We start from the raw sequence: 24,633 nt of genomic DNA on the forward strand, positions 1-24,633 counted from the left end.
GCCACCTTATCCCATAGTCCAGCCAATAATGCGATTCACATTCGTATATACGCAGCTAATCAACGTGGTTGACAGGCTATGACAGCGTCCTTATGTGCCGACACCGGTGTTTTAGCTAGCAAAGCGGCGTGGCTGATGTGGAGTGAAGCCACGTTAATGACAACGTGTACAGCCATTGGAGATGTGAGCAGGACAGATGGAACAATTGACGGAAAACGTGTGGACTTTATACCAGTTTTTAAATTGTGTTGCTAGGCCACGTAAAACCAGAGTTATGATAAAAATATATGCAATGTTTGGTTTTCTTCCTGAATACTACCGTTGTTTATATTTACTGCGGGAAGAAACGGTAAAAACGGCGTTTTATAAGGAAAACGCTCGAAAACACTCTCCGCCTGTGAGCAAAAACAAAACCAAAACCCCCCACCCTTTCCTATTGGTCGAAAAATGTACCATGGACCAATCAAAAAATGATATGGCAACATGGCCATGACCAGTTGTTTAGGAAGGGCGGAAGTTTTAGGAGTGACGGCGGTGTTTTGAGACGTGAGAGATTTGCGACGTTTAGCGCAAATCTTGTGTAGTTAGTGTGTAGTGTAGTCAATAGTTTTGTTGTGTGTGTCAGAACAATGAGGCGACTGCTGAATGTTACAGGTGTTACAGGAGTGATACATCTCCTGTTGTCAGGCCTGCAGGTATCAGGCTGTTGTTCTCCTTTATCTCATAGTGGACAGAAATTATTTTTTGGAGTGGCACAAATAATTTGTGTGGCATCAAATTTGATGCAGAACAGCTGATTGTTCTGTAAATAGTTTGAAATGTTTATTTAAAAAAACGCCTTGGCTGCAAACAGCTGCAAAAAACTTTGTTTGCATAACTCGGTTACTTTTTTTGAAGAAATAACTATATAATTAATTGCCCAACATTGGTCATTATATACAGTATTTTGCAGACAGAGAGTTACAGGACTCTCTCCCAGACCACAGACTCATACTCATAATACAAGTCAAAGCTATATATATATATATATATATCTTTTATTTTTTTACTTCCAATAGTGTTAACATACTACACAGGTCATGAACAATTTTTTTTTAAATTTTCATTGTAAGTGGGATAAAGCAGTTAATTAAAAGTAGTCTAACATAAATGTAAATGCTGTATTTTGATTATTTTAATAAACCATGTAACTTGGATGGATTCGATGTTGGCGTGACCACAGTGCACACGTCTAATGTTGCTCACAGTGGTCCAAGGGACCGCTCAGGGAGTTTGTGTGTTCGCTCAGACACATGAAAAATTAGAGGGAACATTGCTGACGGGTAAGTTGTAATAGGACCTATTCACACTGGGCTAATGGAGTTTGTTTTAAAACAGTGAGAGCACAGTGGCATATCTGGGAATAAATGCTCAAGCAGGAACTGCAAAACATTCAATCATTCTTTAAAATAATCTGATTGATCAGCGCATAGTGCTTTTTGTCCCCATCTGGTGGTGAAAAAAACATTGTAACCTTTTATTTTAAAGTGGAAGTCTTAAAAAAAAGTTGAAATGGCAGAAATTACACTCTTCTGTCACTTCAAAGCTGTTAAAATTGAACAGTATTGTTATTTTGTGTGTAAGGTGAGATGCTCCTCACTATTTTCTATTCACTCGTGCAGTCCCTGCTTTTGTAGTCTCTTGAAGATTTAAGGAAGCACATATCACCTTGTCATATACTGTATGCATGTATTGTATAGTGTATATTGCACACAACCTAAGTAAAACCATAAATGTAGTCATACAGTATTTGTGTTCTTTTCCTCACCTGCACAGACACAGAGTCTGTCAGCCTCCTGATGGACACGGTGTGCAGCTGTCCGTTGGCGAGGCTCCTCACTTTGCTCCTCAGCACTTCGGTGTTTCTGCTGCTGTCCAGCTTGTATCTCAGCTCCAGCTTATCTTAATCACACAAACACACCAAGTTTTTCCACGTTAAACTTCTTTCTTTCTCTTGACGAAAACATCCGTGTGTTCTATAACCTTTACAAAAAAAACATCCTTAAGAAAAATAACCTTAGATACGCATCTTTCGGATTCATCACTGAGTTAATAAAGCTTTCCATTTTAAGAGGATTAAGAGGTAATTCCCTATCAATAACAAAACTCTAAATCTAATTAATTTTCCTAATATACAGAGCATTAGGAGCGGATTTATATAAAGCAACGTTATTTCTTTGGGGCTTTTAAGATTAAAACCAAGGATATGAAATTATACATTGTCCTTCAAACGCATCCATGTTATCAGGATAATATTTTTCAATTATAAATAATCCCATAAGAAACACTTCATAATCATGATTCACTGTGTTCATCTTTTAATTTGGTGTATTTACCAAAAAGGAATAATTACTTGATGTATTAAAGCTCATTCCCGTAGCTGCCATCTCTGATAACGTGGTTTATGCATAAGTTCTTGAAAGCAAGACTTAAGTGATTAACAATGAATATCTATGATTTTGGCTGAAGAATGTTTAAGTGCAGCAAAAGAAATAAGCAGAACAAGAGAAAGCTCTTAAGGATTTCACTGGACACTTTTAAGCACATTTACCTGTCAACTCCCCGGTCAGCATGAAGCCTTAATAACTCAGAGAAAGCCGATGGACAACAGGGCATTAACAGCAGAAAAAACCCCCAAACATTTATAGCTAACCAAGCAGCAAAGTGCCAATTTTATTGCTGGATACTGAATTCCAAATTCAAATTGCCTCTGTTGCAACTTTTATAGGATTCATCACCCAAACTCTTATTCCTGCAGCACTTTTTCAAAGATAAAACAGCTGGACGTGTTAAAAGGCAGTAGAGTAGACAGTAGTAGAGTAGACAGGGATCCAGAGAGAGGATAGATCTGACAGATTCTTATAGATCTTCTGAAGCTGCTAAGTAGAAGAGGACGAGAAGACTGAGAGAAGCAGGAGAGGGCAGAGCCTGATATGTGGAAAAGATGATGGGAAAGGGGAAAGACTAAGAGGTGAGGAGAACTTTGATATAAAAAAAAACAGGGTGAAAGGCTCTGTTTTTAAACTTTCCCCCACAAAATATTTTGGTTTAGGTTTGAAACTGTGTTGCGTTTAAAAGAAGTGACATCCATAACGAAGGAAAAGATGGATCATTAACAAGAAAGAATTACAGAAAGATATTTAGAGGGTGAAACAGCTGGTTCATAAATAACAGAAGACATTCAACCTCAAGTCTGAAGGACGAAGAGGAGAGAGACCAAACTGAACATGGAGAAGAAGAAATGCAAATAGAAGCCCTCTTAAATTTGTCATCAGGTATAAAAACTTTTGAAAAATTAAAAGTTTTGTCTTCCTGTAAGACAGGTGTTCTCCTCACCATGTTTATTGATGAGCACAGCCAGGTACTCTCTGTAGTAGGAGCTGACGTAGAGCAGCAGAGCTGGACTTTGGTTTGTCCTGAAGCTCAGGGAGACGTTTTCTCCTCTGAGCGTCATGTCAGAGTAGATGGAGGACGGCAGAGCGCTGCTGTTCCTGCTCATCTCGTAGGGCTCCTTGAAGGTGTAGCTGACAGATGTTCCTGACTTGAAGCTGGCTGACACCTCTGGAAGAAAGCGGCCACGGAAAGGTTATAGCACCTACCTACCTCTATTATTATTGTTATTATCTTTTTTTTTTTTTTGCCTGTCAGCCATGTTATCGCTGACATTTTTCATAGATTCAACTAAAAAAGTGGGAACAAATTATACAAGATACAATTTAAAATAGGTTCTCAGCACTGATTAAGCTCTTGAGCTGGCTGCCTTTTATTTATGCCTGTATGATTCGTAGGTCAGTGTGAAGTACCTAAAGAAAAAAAAAATTCTTTTGAAAATGGTGGGGTACAAGGACTGGACTAAAAAAAAGTTAAAAAGCAGCCAATGTCCGAAGAAGAACTTTGAAAGATTTTTAGAAAGCCTGGAGAACCTCTGATCATGACCACTTTAAAAAAACTACAAAAAGTCTGGCTCATTGCAAGCGAGAAGTGAGGGATGGCTCAAGACGTTTGCACACATTTGCATGTACATGAGCAGATCATTGGATTAAATAGATCCTGTGTTGTTTTTCCTCTGATAGAAATGACAAAATGTACAATTCATATATCTAAGGTTGCCTCTCAGTTTCAATATTAAATTGCTACTGGTTATTCAAAAACTCTTTAAGTTACCTTTTAAACAATTTCACATAGCCTAAATAGTTTTTAACACCACAAGAATGTTCTGAAAAAAATACTGGAGCAGGAAGAAAAACAAATACTAATCACCTAAAGTTTGGCTTCAACTTTAAATACAGTTGTATCTGTTCTCTATTCAACTAATGAATTAAAGCAATTAAACACACTTGTGGTGCTTCAGCAGGCTGAAGAGAGTAGATGCCAGCAGCGGGAATGAAAGAGGGGTGGAGAGTCCTCTTAACCTGCTGAACTCAGTGAAATGTTTGTACCCAGACATAGAGTTCAATGTGAAGATGCATCATTAATGCAATGAATTTACATCAAACCAAAATACTTTGAGTACTTTTTAACGAGTGTCAACTGCAGAAAAACGATTCTGTGAAACAATATAGATGATTACCTTAACCTTAACATCCACTCTGAATATTCGTATTTATTTTTATTACCATATCCATTTATTTTGAGTTTCATTATTATGATAATTCATCCTATTATAGTTCACTTTACAAAAATAGAAAACTTTGAATGTCTGTATGTTCTAACTGACTTCACAGGGATGTAAACACAGAGTTGATGCTCGGGCTCGAGGACTCCTCCAGCAGCAACCACAAGCCGACACATAACCACAGCTTTAACCTTGGCTTGGATATAAGAGCTTATGAAATTAAATGTAAAGCCGAGGAAAGAGGTCAGACACATTAAGTGGCTCTGTGCAGCATGTTGTAAAGTGTTTATAACAGGTCTCCTATAGAGACGTCAAGGCAGGTGGAACCATTAATGTTGCTCAGTTCAGAAGAAAACACAACCTTTTAATGGCTTCAGCTTTTCAAAGACTAAATTCTCACAAAGTGTTTCATTTTGTGAGAATTTAGTCAACAGAATGTAAACTCTTCCTGTCACTTCCTGTTGTCTGATTTGTTGATGTTACTTTTATTTATTTATTTTTTGAAACTTCCCTGTTGAGTTTTGCTGAGAGGATGAACTTTTTAACAGAACCTCTGTAAAAACTTCCAAGATGTGCCAGTTTTCTAGTTTCCACCATGTAACTCAGCACCAAGTCGTTGGGAGATCTCCCCACAGTACTACTTCTTTTGTATTTTTTGCATCATCTGTGAGGCATACTCGCTCTCTTCCACTCCACTACACTAAGAACTTCAAGGATTTCTACCACGTACGTCTTTATAGGTATGTGATACTGTTGCAAGTGAAATAATTTGAGACTATTTGTTAGCGCCTGTGACGATGAGCTCCTTCAGCTAAACGACATCTTTACAGCATCCAGACATTTTTAAAGTATGACTCTCGCTACACTGTGTGTGTACCTGTTTGGCAGAAGACTCCGGTGTACGCTGACAGGTTACAGTCACAGTGGAAGCCATTAGTTCTCTCCACACAGCGGCCATGGTTCTGGCAGAGCGAGCCATAGCTGCTGCAGTGACCCGGGCAGCCGGGTTGAACGCCTGGTGTTATCTTCGCCCTCTCCTCCAGGTCCAGAGTGACGCCGTTCAGCTGCAGAGAGCGGATACAGCCGCGGAAGCCCTTCTGCCTGGATGCTGTGCCTCCTGAAATCACAAACGTTAAGCGCCATTATCTTTACTTTCCACCCGTCTGTGTAGAGATCTTCCCGAGGGGTTGAAATGGTTATATTGCTGATATCACAAGCAATTAAGGCCAAAGCGTGCTCCCCGAGAACAATGATGCAACATCGATTTCTGTGTCTGTCTTCTTTCAGACTCAGGCTTTGTTTTATTCTAAGTGTGCTGACAAGCCTGTATGTTTTTATTTCTCCTCCTCCTGTCATCTGTAGCAGATCCACATGTCGCCTCTGCTTCCCCAGAGGCTTCAAACTGTCAACACTATTTTTATGAAATGACACAATGATGAAAACACAATGAGGCAACAAGCTGTAGGTGGAAGGCTGATTTAAAGGTATAACTTTCATCAGTCTGTCTATATAACATCCTTCCAGCTGCTGACTGTGTGTTTGGCAGCCTTGATGAATTACCGTCTGAACCAGTGTCTGGTTGTATGTCTGAATTTGTAGGGGGGGAGCAGGAGGGCAGATTTTCTTCCCTCTACTAGACTTTGCGTTGCTCACTCTTTCCACACTTACCTTACTTGCACACAAACAGTGGAGAAAAATCAAAAATGCATGTCCACTTTTGCAAACACGCATCCCATCCTTTCAAATGTGATGGCACAGCCAGAGTTCAAACCTGACAAACTCCCACTTCTGCAAAGATCGAGGCTCAATCGTTATTGTCCTCAGAGCACAGACGAGGCAAAGCTTTGCTCTGCGTGTTCAAAGCTGACAGCTTCCTATTGTTTAGCAGCAGGAGCTTTTCACACCAATAAATCAGAGCTCTGCTAGACTCCTCTCTCTCCTCTGATGTAAGCCAACAAACTGTATATGGTTGAAACAGGCAGTTATCGCCAAAGCAACACGAGTGCAGAGGTAAATATTCCCTAAAAGCTTTTCAAAATGACAGTTACTCTAAATGATTTACTAAAATACTTAATCTCTGTGTTGACAGTGAGACATTATACTGATACTAGTATAAAGGGCTGCATATATTTCCTGGAGAACATCAGAGATAAAAAATTGAATTGAAGAGAAAATTTTCCAGAATGAGAAGCATTTTTTTTAATGAGAAATGTAAGAGCATGTTATTAAGAGCATGTAATTAAAATTATGAACGTTGTTTCGAGCATGTTTTGGGTAACTCAAAGGTAACAAGAAACTACACGTGACAATGAAAACGCGTGTCTGAAAAGCAAAACCATCAGAATTTGGACACTAACAGAAACTGAAGGCGATGCTTGGTGAGATCATTCCTCAATGAATGATTAGTGAATGACTTGTGGAGCTAAAAAAGACAGATGGAGATAAACGTAAGCATCTTCAGTAAGAATATAAAATAACGATTGCACTCGCCACTATGATCTTGTGTAAAGTGCACATTCTGCAGCTGAAGCATACAGTATGTGACCACTGGAGAGTAAGTGGGAAAGAATTAGTGGGATCAAAGCAATCATCAAAGGTTGTGTAGGTGGCTCAAAATACAAAGATCCCTCAAGCTGCTGGCTCAGGAAATGTAGTGAGGATGAATTCAAACTCTGTAGCACAGTAAGCTCTATCTCAATGATGTCAGGCTTATAAAATAAATACACTGATGCAATACAGACAGGCCAGAGACACACGCCATACATTTGCAAGGCTCTAAATATTTATTACAGTGCACTTTTTTTAGACTTAATCATTGGACTTTGGCTTCATATCACATTAGCAGTGATGCTAAATGAATATTCAGTCTTCTACGCAGTTCAAACCCTTAACAAAGCTTTCATTTTTGCATCATATCAACTGGATCCATATAGAATGCATGACCTTTTTTGATTAACATAATAACTTTAACAATAAATTGAGCATCACGTTAGTGGAATAAAGTACTTGATGGATCTTTATTCCAACCCATATCAGCTGATACGATTCTTCATATTGTACTGGCAAATCTCATACTGTATGAAGCATCTTATTGAAGCTGCTTCAACTTGCATACGCGTGTTGCTTTTCCACTGTTTTTGCTTCTGCACAAATTTGTGTTTAAGGGAAGGAAGTTCCCAAATTCATACTGTCAGGTTAACAAATATAAAGATGATTTAATTGTGGGGTAATATTTCAGCAAATCAAACTGAGATACACTAATTTTTCTATTAAGCAAAATAGATATACAGATCCTGGTCATGGCACCACTCGCAGCAAGCAAAACACAAATTTACGGACACAGCGCACCAATAAACTATAGCTCATCTATTCAAAGCAGGCAATACAACAAGTAATGTGAAATGTTCCTTGGAATGAATGGAAAAATCTTTCACTTGAAACTGCTGTGCGCAACTATTTTACACCAACAAACGGCATTAAAGAAAAATGGAAAAGCAATCCTATGGCTGACAGGAGGCAATAACATGGGCTATTAATCGAAACAATGTAATTTGCTGCCTTATAAAGCAGTGCAAGGAATAATTAAGGCTCATAAATACACTGTTCATGGAATTATGGGTTATGAATTTAAAGAAGACAACTGTGTCTTATTAAATCATAGCTAAGTAGATGGGCTAATACATCTGTGTGGTGCACCTGATGAGACTTGATTTATTCAAAAGGCATAAAAGGATTATATATCCAAACTTAATACATTCCTATAGGGACCTAGCAGGATTATGATTTATTAAAAAGCTGTACACAGGAGTGAGTACAGCATCGTTGTGGCTAATGCTTACATATTTTCTGAGCTGATACGAATAGTTATTATACAGTCGTTTACAGATTACGAAGAATACGGGTGGAAATTCCTCATGCCTGTTCATCAAATATAAAAAATAAATAACTAAATAAAATCACCTTGTGAAATGACACCAACACGTTTTCATTCAAACACTCCTTCATACTTAGTCCAGTGTACTTTCCTGATAATTTGGAGGTAAACATACACGGCTTTAGGCTGCCGGTGGCGACCTGCTGGCTATTCAGAGTGGATTATCGGCTAAGCACACTGAGCAAATCAATATTCACCTCAATCTCCCTGCTGCTGCAGCTGCCGCCTTCATCCAATCTCATCAGTGTTTGGTAGTTTGTTTTCCTTCCAGTGTGCGTTTACTGATATGAAGTGACATGCATAATATTTACACAATGATAAAACCCGATAATACACAATGGATTTTCAGTTTTTTGTTGGATTTTTTTTGTCCCTGCAGAGCTACAAACAGACTCTGAGGTCAAACAAATAATTTCAATGCAATGAAGCGATGAAGTTGAGATAACGAGGGCTGAAGTATTGATAAAGTTTGAAGTTAAAGAATTTTAGTGAGCTGGTTGTTGATTTGCGCAAACTTCTCACAAATAACTTCAGATTCATTCGTTTATTAAGAATTTGTGCACCACACTCTTTATTATGCCACTGCTCCCTGATGAATGCGTATTCAGTGGTCAAAACCATCGCCTCAGCAGACTGATACTCGGTAGAGCTGGCATTTAGTCAATAACAGTTTAGCACTTACATAGCTTTAGAATATTTCTCTTCCTTTTCCAGCACGTTTCAGGAGACCGGACCTCCTAATTGTATTGTCTTTTAGATGTCACTGGTTTATGCTGTAGCTCTGTGAGTGACGATGTAGTAGAAGACCCAAAGAATAAATGTGCAGATGCTGCACCTTTTATATCCAATACAGCTGAACAAACACAGGGTTCAGCAGCAGCAGCAGATTAAGTTACTGCTGCACAATGTTTGACATCCTACATAAAACCACTTTAAGAAAACTGCTTTATACCATCTATAACATCTACACACAAATCAGACTCATGCGTTGTGTCTGCAGATGCTGAAAATAAACACCTGGATTGATTGCTGAGAAAATCTTGTTTTTGTTTATTTTTTATCCTGAGACGATACAGCAGTATGACTCCAATCTTTCCAGCAAGATTATCAGTATCAAATCTAACACTACTCGTGTTTCCCGACTTCTGTTAAGACATATGACTTCTCTTTCATACTCAGATTTTTGTTGGTGTTGCTGAACAACTTCCTTCCCACAGTTATGGGTTTCTAGACAAATAATATTTAAAGCTTACTGTCCGGCGTATTGATTTTGTTTAATATTGGTTGCTCTGCTCCCTTTTTTTTTGTTTACCCTTCTCCCAGTTTCTGATCACTAGCAATATGAAGCTTTTTTTAAGTATGGATCCAGCCCAAGCATTATGCGTCTTTAATAAAGACTTTTGCAGTAATGTGCTATGGCAGTGAAGTATAAAACTGCAAGGAAACAATGTTGACTTCAGGTTTCACAAAAATGTAACACTTTTTGTAATTTCGTTCAACATATTCAGGGTTTTCTGTGCATTTGAGTGAGAAATCACAGAAATCACTGCAAACGTAGCAGTTTTTACCTTTTAATTAGGGTGCTCTTTAATTCTTTTCTTTTTCTTTTCTATTCTTTGACTCATCTGTGATACATGGTAAATAAACATGACCTGAGACATCTGATAGCAGTCTACTCCCAAATGACTGAATCCAGATGGCTCCTGAATTTATTAACTGTTCTGTCCCAAAAGCCTCAATAAACAAGCACTGAACTTGTCAATGTTTCATAGAATCCTGTCTAATGGGAACCTTAGAAAGACAAACTGCTTTTTTTCTTTAACTCCTGAAAGACAAAAAAAGACTAATTTGACTAAAATTTCTATAATTATGAAGCTGACAGTTACAGAGAACACTGAGATCCTGGAAGAAATGGCCTTGAATCATCCAGAACTAAGACTAATGAGGTGAAAATTTACACAAAGAAAGAGTCATGTTTATACATCAAGCATAAATCTACAAGTTACATGAAATATTCTTACTTCTTGAGGATCTGAATATTGGATCGCTACTCACCTATGAACAGCTGGCTGTTGAGCTGCAGGTGGAAGTGTCCGTCAGCTGGCGCCTCCTGTGTGGCGACAGGAAGTTCATCCAGTCGAAGCGACGCTTCCTTGACGTTCCGCTCGGCTCGGACTCGATGCCACCGGTTGTCATTCAGTGGGAAGCTCGACTCGACACGAACCTCCAACGGGCCGTTACCAACATCAAAGGAGAAAACCACCTGAGTGGAGGCTTGATAAAAAGGAGGATGGATAGCATGTGAGGCAAAGGGGTAGTATAAAAATTTATATTGTTTCATAGGAAATGGTTTAATTAGACATCATATTAAGTTATTCTGCTCTCTGGCGAAGCACTGTCAATAAATTGATAATAATCATGATCAAAGTAATCATTAAGATCATGCAGTTTCTTAGCTGTAGCAGTGAAGCAATTTCTTATGCTTAAAGTAACCCATTTCTAGTTTACAATCTTAAAAAAACCCCAAAAGTCTGAAAATAATGAGCTCAACTTTTGTTTGAGGCAATGTCTCTTCATTGCTGTTGCTGCTGTCGAGAAAAGACTGAAGATTTCAGTCATCGCTTCTCGTAAAGACACAACATGGCAGACCCAACATCAGCGTTTAATTTATGCAAACAATGAACATTCACTGCGACTCAATTAATGGGAATTCTACATCTCTGTTGAAACCTCTATTTAATTTGACAAGACAGGTGTTCCCTTGCCAAGTGCAGCTATAATCAATCCTTACACGTAGCTGCATGTTTCCACACAGCTCCAACAGTCAGTCTAAAACCTGCCAATGGCAAGAGTGGGAATAGAGACGGGAGTTTTAACAAGCAGGTTTGACTCGAGTGTCTGGAGACAAAACAAGAAGACATCAGGGATGCAGAGCTCTACGGAATGAAGTTTAATTACTCCCCCACAACAAAAACAACAAACACCAAAGCCAACAAAGCTCCTAAAGAAGCAAACTGGGAACAGTTCTCACAGGATAACAAACAAGAGAAAGCAAATTCAGGTTGTGTACCGAATACGTGGAAGAAATAGACCACCATCTGATTGTTGAGAGCACCATGAAAAGAAACAAACAGAGTTAAACAATGAACTTCGCAGGATTGTTAGAGCAAGTCAGGCTTTTTCAGATTTCCTAGTGTGCTTCTTAGACTTAAGTTCAACCAGTGATACTTTTAAATAATGATCTGAACAGGTGTCAAATACCGGGACATGGTGTCCCAGCAGGATGTCGTATTAATCATGCTGATCAGAAGTAATTCACTTCACCTGTCAGTGGTTTGTGGCTGATTATGCAAGTAAGCTTTAAACATCTTTTATGTAGTACGATTTATAGTCCTGCTGTATTTTCCACATCAGGCTCCTCATTATGTGTTACTGCCTTTTTTTTGTTTTAGGACTGACCAGAGGTGGGTGTCTTGCTGCAGCACACTCTGGAGTCCTCGTTACGGCAAAAGCACTGAAGCAAAGGACATTTTGGGAGGCAGAAACCTGAGGCACACTGCAAGAAACTTGAGCTGTACAGCAAGACAACAACAACATTCACTTTGGGATTTAGGAGCTGCCATAAATAATGAATGAAGCAGTTTAAGGTGTTAAGACCTCCATGATTATTGCAAATTACCAAAGTAAAAAAAAATCCTTCAATAAAATAAGTCCAGTAAATCAGTAAATCAGATTCATTGCATTCTACTGTGAATTACAAAATCCCAAACATAAGACAGCACTTACAGTATGCAGAGAGATATTGTTCATTTTCTACCAGAATTAAATGTAGAAAAATGAAACCTTCAAGTGCAAACGTTGTAGCATTTGCAGTGCTTGACCTGTACTAGTAAGGTGTTTTTTTTGTGATACTGCTGCTTTTAAGGAGGATCTGAGTTTTCCTCAGAGATCCGGAGTCATGACTCAGGACCAGAGCCAGCACCAGGACCAACACCATGAGGTGCAGCCCTTCTTCAGCACCACAGACAGCGACTCTGTGCTCAAATGGCTGAATACAATTCTGCAGATACTCTGCTCTGTTCTCTTTGTCCTCTCTAACAAAGGGTGATGATTTAGGAGACCACAGATGAAGCAAGCTACCATTCTTCATGTTTTACTGGTGGAAGGTGAGGATGTATCACTATGGGAGCACAAGAGCAAGATGAAGCAGTGTCCCAGCATCCTGCAGTAACCTCATTTAGAAATTGTTCTCTATCTCCAGCTACAGTGTAACCAGGCGATCTGAGGCAGCCGGAAACAGAGCAGCAGTATTCAGAGCTGGAACAACCACGCTGACTATGATTTCCCAGAGGAGAGATGCTGTTGGTTAGCTACCCCGTATTAGATTTCTACGTGTGTCTCTTAAATCCCATTTCTTATACAACTTCCTTTAAAATGCATACACAACATGAAGTCGGCAACAAGCTCTACACGTGAGGTTAAAGAAACCCCAAAAGTACCTACAGATTAGTCTAACAGCTGATTCAAGCCTGTCCAAATGACACACGCTGTTGCTGTATGCTTCCCGCATTGACTGCCATAATCGTATAAAGAAAAGGAGACCTTGTTGAGTAATACAGCTATTCTAAACTGCACAATCTGTGGTAGGCGGTAAGCATACATCCAACACTAAGGAACAATTCCATGGCACCCATAAACTAAATCACACTGTGCTGGTTATTACTGTCATAATATAAATGGCCAACAGTGGTGACCATAAATGTGTGCATTGCATAAGAGACAAGAATTAATGGAGGGTGAGGGTGAAAATGCCCCCGAGAGTTCATAAAACAACTGTAAAATTAAAAGCAATGGTGCACAAAAAAACAAAAAAGAATTGCAGGGGTAATTATGAGTTCCCTTTTATGGGTTTAGTCTTATTCACATTTATGTTGTGTGGTGAATGCAGTGCCGTGGGTCGGCATTTATCATCAGTGTAGGTGTACGACTGTGAAATGCATTCAACTGCGGCCTGTGGGGGAAGAAAAATTGATCATAAAATAACAAATAATGCAGCTTAAAGCATAATAAAATACTGGAAACACAAAAGCAGCACCGAAAGAAAATGCTAAAGAAATCAGTCTTTTGATGAAAAAACGAAACGAGAATGAAGAGTTCAATGTTGTCACCCTCTTCTGTAGGACCCACAGACTATTTCAAACACTTTACTCCTAACACAGAAAAATAACAAGGACACGAGCATTTGGTAAGATCCACAAATAGAAATAAAAGATTTAGAACTAATGCGCGCAAATATTTTGATACATAAAAATAAAAACTTGTGCTTTCATACTGTAAAAAAACCAAAAAACTCCACTGTTTGATTTGGACTCTGTGTTTAGCCTCCAGCTCTTACTCACAGCTCAGTTCAATCCGGATGAAGTCTTTGATGCCCAGGTTTTCCAGAAATACACCGGAGGAGGCCATGGTTTTAAACAGGAAGGAGATGTCTGCGCTCAGCTCTCCGTGGAAAGTAGGAAAGTGGAGGTACGATGTCTCCTTGTCGAAAAACGCAGCATTCCAAAAATTCCCTAAAACAATACATAAATAAACAAAAGTCACCTTCAGTATTCAGAAGTTACATCAAAAGAAACAAGCCAACCTGTTAAACTATCTTGAGCTAATTGTAAATCTCACATTTGAACTGGAACATGTAATTTAAGAACACCAGAGAACATTTTAATAGTGCAAAGAGAGAATGAGGTTCAATTTCATTGCACTGTTATTGAAACAATACTTAAATTGAGTTTGACATCATATAAAGGTAAAAGAATGTGAGTTAACACAGTTATCACTAAGCTTTTCTATAACATGCTCCAGCTTAATCCTAAACCATGGACAGTATCTCCCATCTAGACTAGCTTTGCATGACTCATGATTAAAAATAAGCTCTGTAGTATGCAGCCCCTCAGTACATCCTCCTTATTTACCCGAAACAAGCTGATTAGCTCCCTACCTTTAAGCAGTCTTTCTTCAGACTGGCTGGCCCTCATAAACAGACCTTATCTTTTGAAATTTTGGCCATGTTTAATTTAAGCATCCGCCAAGTAAGGGGTGCTTAACAAATTTATCAGATCACCTGATAAGGTTTATGGCACAGCTGCCCTAAATTAAACAATCTCTTCAATCGAAATGATTGATGACAAAATGAGAGAATAAAGACAAAGTAATACGAGTTTTCATAAATTAAATGTAGGTAAATGGGTAACCGAAACCCATAGGGGGTCTTACGATCGCCGTGACACTGCAGTGGTCCCACCCTGTACACAGCCTCTGAACCTGGCCTCTGTATGTCACCCAACACCAGAGACCTGACAGGTAGGCTCTCCTTATGGGTGAGCAGGCCTGAGTCTTCAGTCCTGGAGGAAAAAAAATGCATAGGAACAAAACATGAGGGGCAAAGTAGAAAAATCAGGATTGATGTAATAAAAAAGGTATGAGGAGAATAAACAAATACAGGATGACAAACCGTAATCTACATTCACTTAGTATTTATTTATAGATTTATTGGTTTGTGTGTTTTAATGTTACATCTCTCTTGCAATAAGATTACATGATGTGACGGTCTGACGCAAACATTGCAGAGTGTAGGTGCAATCTCTTGGGGACCTATTTATTTCAAAACCAATTTATATCCCTCCTGCCAGTCAAAACTTTATCCTTGGCAGTTATCCTAACAGCTAGCCCCAAATGAAGAAATCCCCTGTCCATTTATGCTCACATTTTGCTTCCTGCACTTTGGATAATCTGCTGGTTATCCTGCTTCCTCTAGAAATTTGAGTAAAGAAATACATCCGGGACTCAGAGTGAAGAGCAAAGACAGCACTTTGGGAATCTGATGAAATATTGAGGGGCAGAAGTAACAGCTCCGGTCGGTAAAAATAGAGTTAGATTTGCACAAACAGCTTGGACTGGGAAATGATGGAAGGAAGTGAAGCATGGCAGGATTGGTTACAACAGGAGGAAAGGTTAGAGCTGTTTTTGTTTCTTCCTCTGCTCCATTTATCCCAGCTGATTTAGTGTTTGCTAAACCACCAAAGTTACAAGTCAGGCAGGGCAAGTCAATCATGTTTCATATCCTGAATAAGAGGTTAAAGTTGGAGAGATGCACTGTGTGTGTATTTCCTGTAATTACTTACTTCAGCCAAGCTGTCTTTGACTTTTTTTTATTCTCACCACTCATCTTGTTGCAGACAGAATGCTTTCTGGCTGCTTTTCAGTTGTCAATGGACCTTTTTTTCCTCCACTAATTTTTAACCGCATATATTCACCAGGAGCAGAAACAGATGTTTCTTTTTGGCAAATAAAGTGTTGTTACTTTTTTAAATCAGTTTTCTATTTTATAATAAAATAATTTCTGTAAATTTTTTTTTACTGTCATTTAAAATAAATGAACAATTTTTGTTGCATTTGACAGATCTAAGCACACTCAACTGCTTTACCCATTAAAAGGGAAGTAGACTGATATGAGCTATTATTTGACGTAGAAGGGCACTCTAAGGGAAGATGGTGACCTCTGTATTTTTTGTAAACAAATGCAGTATCATGGTCTTTTGTTATTCTCTTGGATTTATTTGTGTTTTTCATTTTTCCTGTGTAATTATTACACAGTGCTTACTGGACCGTGGAATAAGGCCTGGCATTGCTGATATTCACTTCACATTAACTAAAAATGACGGCTCATAGTAGATGCATATGTAGAGAAAAATGTGTGTATTCATTAAGGTCAATACCACTCCATGCGGTCAGCATCACAGTTGCAGTAGTGTTGTAGATCGACACAGTCGCCCTGCAGACCGCAGGCACACTGCTGGCTGCCCGGTTGAGCTCCACCCCAATAAGTCTGAACTCGACCTGTACCGGGTCCGCCGAACCACCAGCTGAGTGGAGAGCCCTCTGAAACACAAATGTACACCAAAACCAACATGAACAACTTCTGATAAGTCAGCTTCATAAATCCGAGTTTTATCTTGAGAAGATATTGTGCTATGAAAAGCTGAAGCTGCAAATATTTAAATTTCCTAAATGTGTGCAACCTAAATTACAGTCAGACATGCAGTAACCTATACATTAGTAGTAAAAACCTGCCATGTAAAGTCTAAAATGAACAAAAAATACAGCAAAAGTGAAACCACCTAATCTAAATTGTGTGTTTTCTGTGTGCTGAAGATCATTAAAATGGTCTAATATGCATGTAATACAAACACACTGTATTCATTTCTTTTTTAAAAATACATTTTATTAAGACTTCTCTCCACTATACCGTGTACATAAATACTACCTAGATAAGCTTGCTCACTGTCGCTCTCACATCACGTACTGCTCTTATCTTGTGATGCTGATGTAGAGGAGTGACCTTTTTATTGTAAGTCACTTACAACAAAACTTTTAACTAAATGCCAGAGGGACACAACACAACACCGCCACTCACTTAATTCTTGCAGTTCTCTTTCCTCATTTCATGCCCCGTTTTCCCTGAACAGTGTTTTCTAGCTAGATGTCTTTCCTGCCCCCAGACAGGCGATGGACAGAGGATTATAAATGCATAATGAGTACCAAAAGAGCTAATACTAAGCACGCAGTGCTCCGCTGCACTTTTTCTCTGTATGCTGCTTGGTTACCAAAAGGATTAAAAATAAATGTTGGCTGACAAACATGAATGGTTTCCAGTTAGATATAAAGGCTGTTCTTTGTAGTTTAGCTGAGTCTAACTGGCTGTGTTTGGGTCAATTAAAGAGTTGCAGGACCGTGAAAAAACATCGAAAAGAAAAACGCAGACAAAATAATTGGGCTTAATTCTCGAATCTAAAAGAAGGAGACATGTAAACACAATCCATTAGTCTGGCTCACTGGTAAACAGGAAGAAAATCCTGATGCTGATTAAGTTTGCAGCAATGAGCATAGCAATCATTTTGTTTTCTCTAGTGGAGCGGGGAAGACGTGTGGAGCCGCGGGGTGTTTGATTGCTTTCTTGAGAGCTTTGTTTTTGTACAAAATGATATATGCCTCTTATAACTCTTAAAAAATTTGATTCACTGAGTCACTGCTTGAATATTTTACTATCCTAAAGATGATTATTTGCTTTGCTGTCATTTTCTGTGAGTAAATCATTTTTTGCTCTTGGTGGTAAACACATCTAAAAAGGCAAAGTCAGCACACGTTCACATTTTTGTACTTCTTCTTGTTTCATCAGTTGAGCAGTTGCATTGCTTTTTTTTTTTTTAAACAGGAGTCTCACCTGGGGTGTTGAGGAGACGGGACTTTTTGCAGTGATAAGACAGTTCCTGTTCGCAGTGCTCCGATTGCTTAATAACGGCCAACAGCTGCTCTTCCTCAGACGAGTAGTCAAAGTGGATTGAATACTGGTTTACACCTGGAGATGGTCGGAGTCTGGTCAGTTCTGTGTTGTTGTGCTGGATCACCATCCATGTGTTCTCCTCTGCAGACAGAGATATACAGGCATAATGATGCCAATTACACCACAAGGTGAAAGAGAATTAAAATAAAGGAAACATTTTCCTCCATTTCTTCTCCTCTTTTAGTTTCAAATAGTGGCTTTTTTAAAACAAGCTTTATTTAACCAAGGTAATCCAAAAGACATAAACAACAGGGACACAGTATGAATCAAAAAAGAACAAGCTGAGGTCGGGCACAGTGGAAACACCAGGTTAACAAGGCGTAGCTTAAAATAATTAAGTTGATAACAAATAATGTAAAACTAGCAGCAAGGCACCAGAAACAGGAGACTAAGAAAAAATAAGGAAGTAACTAAATGGAGAATCACAGAGACGAGATGAAAAAAGGCACTAGACTAAAGCACAAAGAAACTTTCTCACAAAGAAAGTAACAAAAGTCTAGAAACAGTACAAATACCAAAACCATCTTCTTCCGCTTTATCCGGGGCCGGGTCGTGGGGGCAGCAGCCTAAGCAGAGAAGCCCAGACCTCCCTCTCCCCAGCCACCTCCTCCAGCTTATCCGGGGGAACACCAAGGCGTTCCCAGGCCAGCCAAGAGATATAATCTCTCCAGCGTGTCCTGGGTCTGTCCCGGGGCCGCCTCCCGGTGGGACATGCCCGGAACACCTCATCCAGGAGGCGCCCAGGAGGCATCCTTGTCAGATGCCCGAACCACCTCAGCTGGCTCCTTTTGATGTGGAGGAGCAGCGGCTCTACTCTGAGCCCCTCCCGGATGGCTAAACTTCTCACCCTATCTCTAAGGGAGAGGCCAGCCACCATTCGGAGGAAGCTCATTTCCGCAGCTTGTATCCGCAATCTCGTTCTTTCGGTCACTGCCCACAGCTCGTGGCCATAGGTGAGGGTAGGGACGTAGATTGACCGGTAAATTAAGAGCTTCGCTTTTACACTCAGCTCTCTCTTCACCATGACGGACCAGTGCAGCGTCCGCATCACTGCGGCCGAGGCACCAATCTGTCTGTCGATCTCCGGCTCCCTTCTCCCATCACTCGCGAACAAGACCCCGAGATACTTGAACTCCTCCACTTGGGGCAGGAACTCATCCCCGACCCAGAGTGGGTACTCCACCCTTTTCCGGCTGAGAACCAATTCAAAAACTAAATGCCATGGTCCTGGGTCAGTGACCCAGTGTTTTGTGTTTTTGTGTTTAGTTATACCTTTTGAATTATGGTTTTCTGTTTTGTATTATATTCACTGTTCCTGGTTTCTAGCTTTCTGTTCCATTTCTGTTCTCCGTGTGTTGTATGCTTAGTCTTAGTTTTCCGTCTTTATGTCTTCCCTATGTTCTATGTCTAGTTACTTTTGTCTCTCTGCTTCATGTTCCCTCTGTTCCAGAGTCTGTCATGTTTCCATGTCTCTGTGTCCAGTCTGCGTCTTTGTGAATTGTCTTGTGCTTCCTGTTTTACTTTGATAGTCCTGGTACTTTGTCAGTGTAGTCTGCTTTACTTCCTGTGTCTTGTTATGTCGGATTAGCCCCAGCTGTGCTTCCCTCCCGTTTTCCATTCCCTCGTTACTCCCTGGTGTATTTAAGCCCTGTGTTTTTCTCTGTCCGTTGTTGCATCACACCCTCACTGCGCTGTGTTTTTCCCTCTGTACGTCTGGTAATGTTCTGGTTCTAATAAGACTGTTACACTAATGAATGTACCTGTTAAATGACAAAGAAAATACCATCCAGGTGCTTGTGCAGAATATGTAACATCGTCAAGCAACTGAAAACTTTACTAGGCTCATTACATATATCACACGAGGCACTGCAGTGTGTCAGTGTCTGTTACGAGGAATCCCAGCCCCACTGAAACCCAAAGCCCCACTCACGGCACTTGAGTCTGACTTCTCAAATGCTAATATAGATGAATGTGAACATCTATTCTAGCTTGGCTGTTTGTCGTATATGTTTGTAATGTTCAGTTTCCACCTTCTTCTACACTAAAAATCACTAAATAAGTTTTTCTGTAGGTAAATAAAAAGCATGGAATTGAAAAAGAAATAGAATAATCGTGATATTTATTAGTTATTTAAACCATGTCAATAGATGGATAGAGACTAGGAGTCTAGACAGAAAAAGTGCTGATAGAGACTGACTGGAATATCTATATAATAATGAACAAGAAAAACAAGTTCTGTAGTATCATAACAGAAATAATACAAACATCAAAAAAAGGCAAGGGGGTGTATAAGGTGCATTAAAAACAGTTGAGAGGAGTGTCATTATTTATGTGCAATTATGTAAATGTTAATACAAGCAAATGTTGACTGATGATGGTAGTAAAGGGGGCTGTAAGTGTGGTTGTGTCACCTGTCATGTTGCAGTAGACCAGCTGCGGTTTGATTGGTCCGCTGCCGTCCACATCGATATAAAAATGTCCCGATGTGTTGCCATTGTGTTTGTATGCCTCACAGGACTGTTCATACACAGCTGGAAGGAAAATAATGAGATCAACAACGTCAACATGCTGGCCCATGGGATGGAGATCAAAACTATGGAGGAGTAGGGGTTCTGCTTCATATGTAGGTATCGCGACTGAATCAATGTCATATGATCAGAGTGAAGAAAATAATCAGAGGTTCTCATGAACTAAAGTTATATCCAGCCGGAGACGATGGTAATGACTAGTGGGAATACACAGTCAATAAATAAACTTCTGCTCCGTCTCCTTCTTTTTATGCTTGAGCCCATAAAGCAACACCCATATCTAAACACTTCACCTGTTTATCTCTTTTCCTCAACTCAAAGAAAATACTTTTATTTATCAGGATTAAAAAAGGCTTACACAAAAATCTCTTTACAAGTCTTGAGGATCTAACTTGAGATAACTGGCACAGAACTAGAAGCAGGGATCACCTTAGGTACATAAATGGATGTATTGATTCAGTATTTGGCAGTGTAGCATCATCGCCCTCTTTCCTTTTAATCATGCACCATCAAAAAGTGAGAAGTTTCCTGGACAGGCATCCCAGGAAGCTCTTAAATCTAAAACGCTGCTTAGTTGTCCAAAGAAAAACTCTTTTTTCTGTCACAAGTACCAATTTGCATCACCACCAACAACAAAGGGAAAAATCCATGTCACTGTAATTGTAGCAGCCTCAGAATCACGATTTTGCAAACACTGGAGCTGGAGCTACCAGCTCGACAGGTCACTTGATGCTGCTTTAAAAACCCTCACGTGAACGATGGGGAGCCAGATGAGACTATTATGTAGATGAAAGCAGCACAACACACTATTAAGGCTGATCTGTCTTTTAATAAATAATAATGTCATAAAACAATAAAAAGGGAAGAAAAATGAACTGTCTCCAAGTTTTCAGTTATTATACTGTAAGTCATCCCGTTACATTATGTACAAGGTAATTAATTATCGGAATTAAATGTTCTTTTTCTCTTACAATTTTTCTTCCAGTTTAATTTAATTAAAGCAAAGTTTCATCTGTCAAAACTATCGCACTGTCTTTTCATTAATATGAAAAATGCTTTTGGTTTTGACGATATGGAAGAGTAATTATGCCACGTCAAGGCGGCGTTAAAGGGGTTGTCACATTTGTGATTTGTGACAACTAGATTTTTTTTTACTTTGTCTTCTGTTTGTTGTTATTTTGTTTTATTTCAAACATGTAAATATATAATAATAAATCACCTGCCATATTTTACACAATCAAGGAGTCCAAAACATTAGGACATTTTGCTTAATAACTAGTTTAACACTAGGCTAAAAGGATGTGCTTCACGTCTCAGACTGAAAGTTTGGACCTTGTTTTTCACCTTTGGCCAAGACTCCCACAAATTGTATTACATGATAAGGTATAGGTAATGCAACAGGATAAAAAAGGAAAGTAAAACAGTGTCAGATTAGGAACAGGTAAAAAAAAAAAAAAGTGGTTATGATGGATAAAAGCATTAATCACATTTGTTCAACCTCAAGGATGCACACACTCACGTCTTCTGATGTGTAACATGTATTTTTGAATAACTTTATTTAGAAAAGCAAAAGACTCATTTTAGAAGGTGAAAACTATGCATCAAGTCAGACGTTCAGAGTGCGATTAAAAACTAAAAGGATATGTACAGTAGGGAAGCATAAATATGATGACTAAATCCTGAAGCCATGTTTACTTTTAATAGGTTTATTGGTTTCTTATGGTTATTATCTGAAGAGGTGAATTAAACACAAAGAAAGCAGGGAAGCTAGTTAAATTCTTCAGCAGGGGAGTACTGGATGGCACCGGGTACAGTGGTTAGTATTGGCAAAGGTCCCATGTGTGTTTTTTCTTGTGTGTCCATGTTCTCCTTGTGCCTGTGAGTTCTCTGATTGTACTCTGGATTCCTTCCACAGCATACAAAACATGCTCATTAGGTTAACTGGTGATTCTAAGTTGACTGCAGGCATGAATGTATGCATTTTTATGTATTTTTCATGCAACAGACTAGCAGCCTGTTGCTGGGACAGGATCCTGGATGGGTTTTCCCTATCCATCTATACACGGATGGCATACTGGAGTATGGTTTTCAGGACGAGCTATAAGTGAGACCTTTGTATCATACATAGATTTACCTGAGATACAGTTTTGAATCAAAAAATAAATGCTGTAAAATAAAGATTTATCAAGCTATTCTTTTAAATTTTACAAATTCTATTTGTGGCTGTTATGACTTAAATCTGCTTGGATCTAAAGGGTTCTTCCTGCTTGAAAGGTGACTGACTCACAGCTGTGGCAGGTCGCTCCACTGTAGCCACTGTCAGAGCAGTTGCAGTGAAAGACAGTCCAGGACTGACTGCAGGGACCGCCGTGTTCACAAGGACTGGGAGAACACCTGAAACACACCGAGGGAGGGAGAAGTCGAGAAGATTATGAAATGGCACCCTGCTGGATGTTTGTGTGGGAGACAGTTGAAAGTCTCAAAGGTCACAAAGCAAAAAAACAAAAGGCAAAAAAATTATACATTGTTATATATACATACATACTGTGACAGCAGATTTGAAAACATTCATTTGTTTTATGGCAGCTTGAACACTAGGAACCAATTTTAACTGCTAAAAACCTTTCAAATGGGACAAAAGCAGTTGATGCCAAAACATACCTTTCATCTGTTATTGTCAAGAGCATCAATTTTTTTTTTGTTTGAAACAGCTGCTGAAGCATCTTTTATGTTTTAGCCGAGTCACTTATCGTACAATAAGCGAGCAGACTCGAGCTATTTATGAACACTCTGACGGGAAAACCGACTGCCAGGATCAACTCTTTGACCTTTTGGAATTACTTAATGGTGCAGATGATACTAGATAATTATGATTGGCCAAAATGCTTTCAAACTCTCAGTATACTCGGTATACTCTCAAAGCACTTGAAATTATTTTCACAATGACTCTGTTATATAAAGCTCTTTTGTTAAATGGACAGAAAGCATTTCAAATGTTTACTCAAGCATGTCACTCACTTCATGGCCAAATGTGTGTAGGAGGGTCAGGAAAAAAAATGCAGAAAATATTTCACTTCGAATATTTGCAGGAGGTTCTATTTTCCATTTGGGTAACTTATTGTGGGAGGCTGATGAAGTGGGGGGAAAAAATAATCCGGTGTATAACATCTTTTGTAACATTGCGAAACAATTCAGCTGAAAGCTCATTTAGTAAAAGACAAAATATCATTTCTTTGCTTTTCACATACTTTCCTTCTGAGAGAAAGCATGCGCAACTGAGTTTAATATTTCTTTCCATAGGTTACAACTGGTTTTATATGAACTGACAGTTATATAGACCTTTTCTAGTAACATATAACATTCAAAGCACTTTACCCTTCAAGCCATATTCACCAATTTACACACCCTTGTATGCATCAGTGCAATTTGGGGTTCGGTGTTTTGACTGAGGATAGTATGCATGCAGGATGGATGAGCCAGGAGTCAACTCTCTGAACTTCCAATTAGAAGAAAACAAGCTTTATCTCTTGAGCCATAACTGCCAAAAATCCTTTAATTCAATCTTCATCCTTAATTTTGCAAAAAATAAGTCAAGGCTGGGAAAACATTTCCTCCCCAAAAAATCTAAAATCAGATACTTTTCTTTCAGACAGATTTTTGTGATTTGGTTGCTAAACATCTGTTGACAAGACTATAGTAAGTCCAGCGATGCAGACACTATACTGCTTTACTGTGGTAAAGAGGTAATCATTAAGGCATAGCTGGTCCATACACATTCCTTCCCTTACCTACAATATGGCCACAACTTTGGGTAGAACAAATAAGCTCACAGTGTCAGGGGTTCATGTAGTCTGATCCTTAGGATCCGAATACATGCTGCATTACATTAAATGGAGCCAAATGAGGTGGTTTGAGCATTTAACTAGGATCCCTTTTGGATGCATCTTTGATGAAGAGTTTCACAGCTGGCTTGAGAAACACCTTAGTGTTCTTCTGGAAGAATTGTAGGTGGTAGCCGGAGAGAGGTGAGTGCTGCCCACAGAAATGACTTTGGACAGAGGGTGATTGTACAAGTGTGTGCATACATACGTGCACACACCTGCTATTTTTATTTTATTTT

The 24,633-nt window shown here is 39.2% G+C and overlaps 1 protein-coding gene across 1 annotated transcript in view; it reads right to left on the minus strand.

Moving 5' to 3' along the window:
- The window catches only part of LOC134616735 (contactin-associated protein-like 4), a 111,697-nt gene that overhangs the window by 13,826 nt on the left and 73,238 nt on the right, over window positions 1-24,633 (minus strand). The window contains exons 11-20 of the mRNA XM_063461714.1: window positions 22,801-22,907; window positions 20,397-20,516; window positions 17,866-18,066; window positions 16,361-16,523; window positions 14,859-14,986; window positions 13,988-14,158; window positions 10,644-10,862; window positions 5,532-5,771; window positions 3,376-3,600; window positions 1,808-1,941 (exon numbers count right to left, since the gene is read on the minus strand). Coding sequence (XP_063317784.1) covers window positions 1,808-1,941; window positions 3,376-3,600; window positions 5,532-5,771; window positions 10,644-10,862; window positions 13,988-14,158; window positions 14,859-14,986; window positions 16,361-16,523; window positions 17,866-18,066; window positions 20,397-20,516; window positions 22,801-22,907 — 1,708 coding nt within the window. The remainder of the gene's footprint in view (window positions 1-1,807; window positions 1,942-3,375; window positions 3,601-5,531; window positions 5,772-10,643; window positions 10,863-13,987; window positions 14,159-14,858; window positions 14,987-16,360; window positions 16,524-17,865; window positions 18,067-20,396; window positions 20,517-22,800; window positions 22,908-24,633) is intronic.

Source organism: Pelmatolapia mariae, linkage group LG18 (assembly GCF_036321145.2).
Source record: "Pelmatolapia mariae isolate MD_Pm_ZW linkage group LG18, Pm_UMD_F_2, whole genome shotgun sequence".
NCBI classification, from domain to species: Eukaryota; Metazoa; Chordata; class Actinopteri; order Cichliformes; family Cichlidae; genus Pelmatolapia; species Pelmatolapia mariae.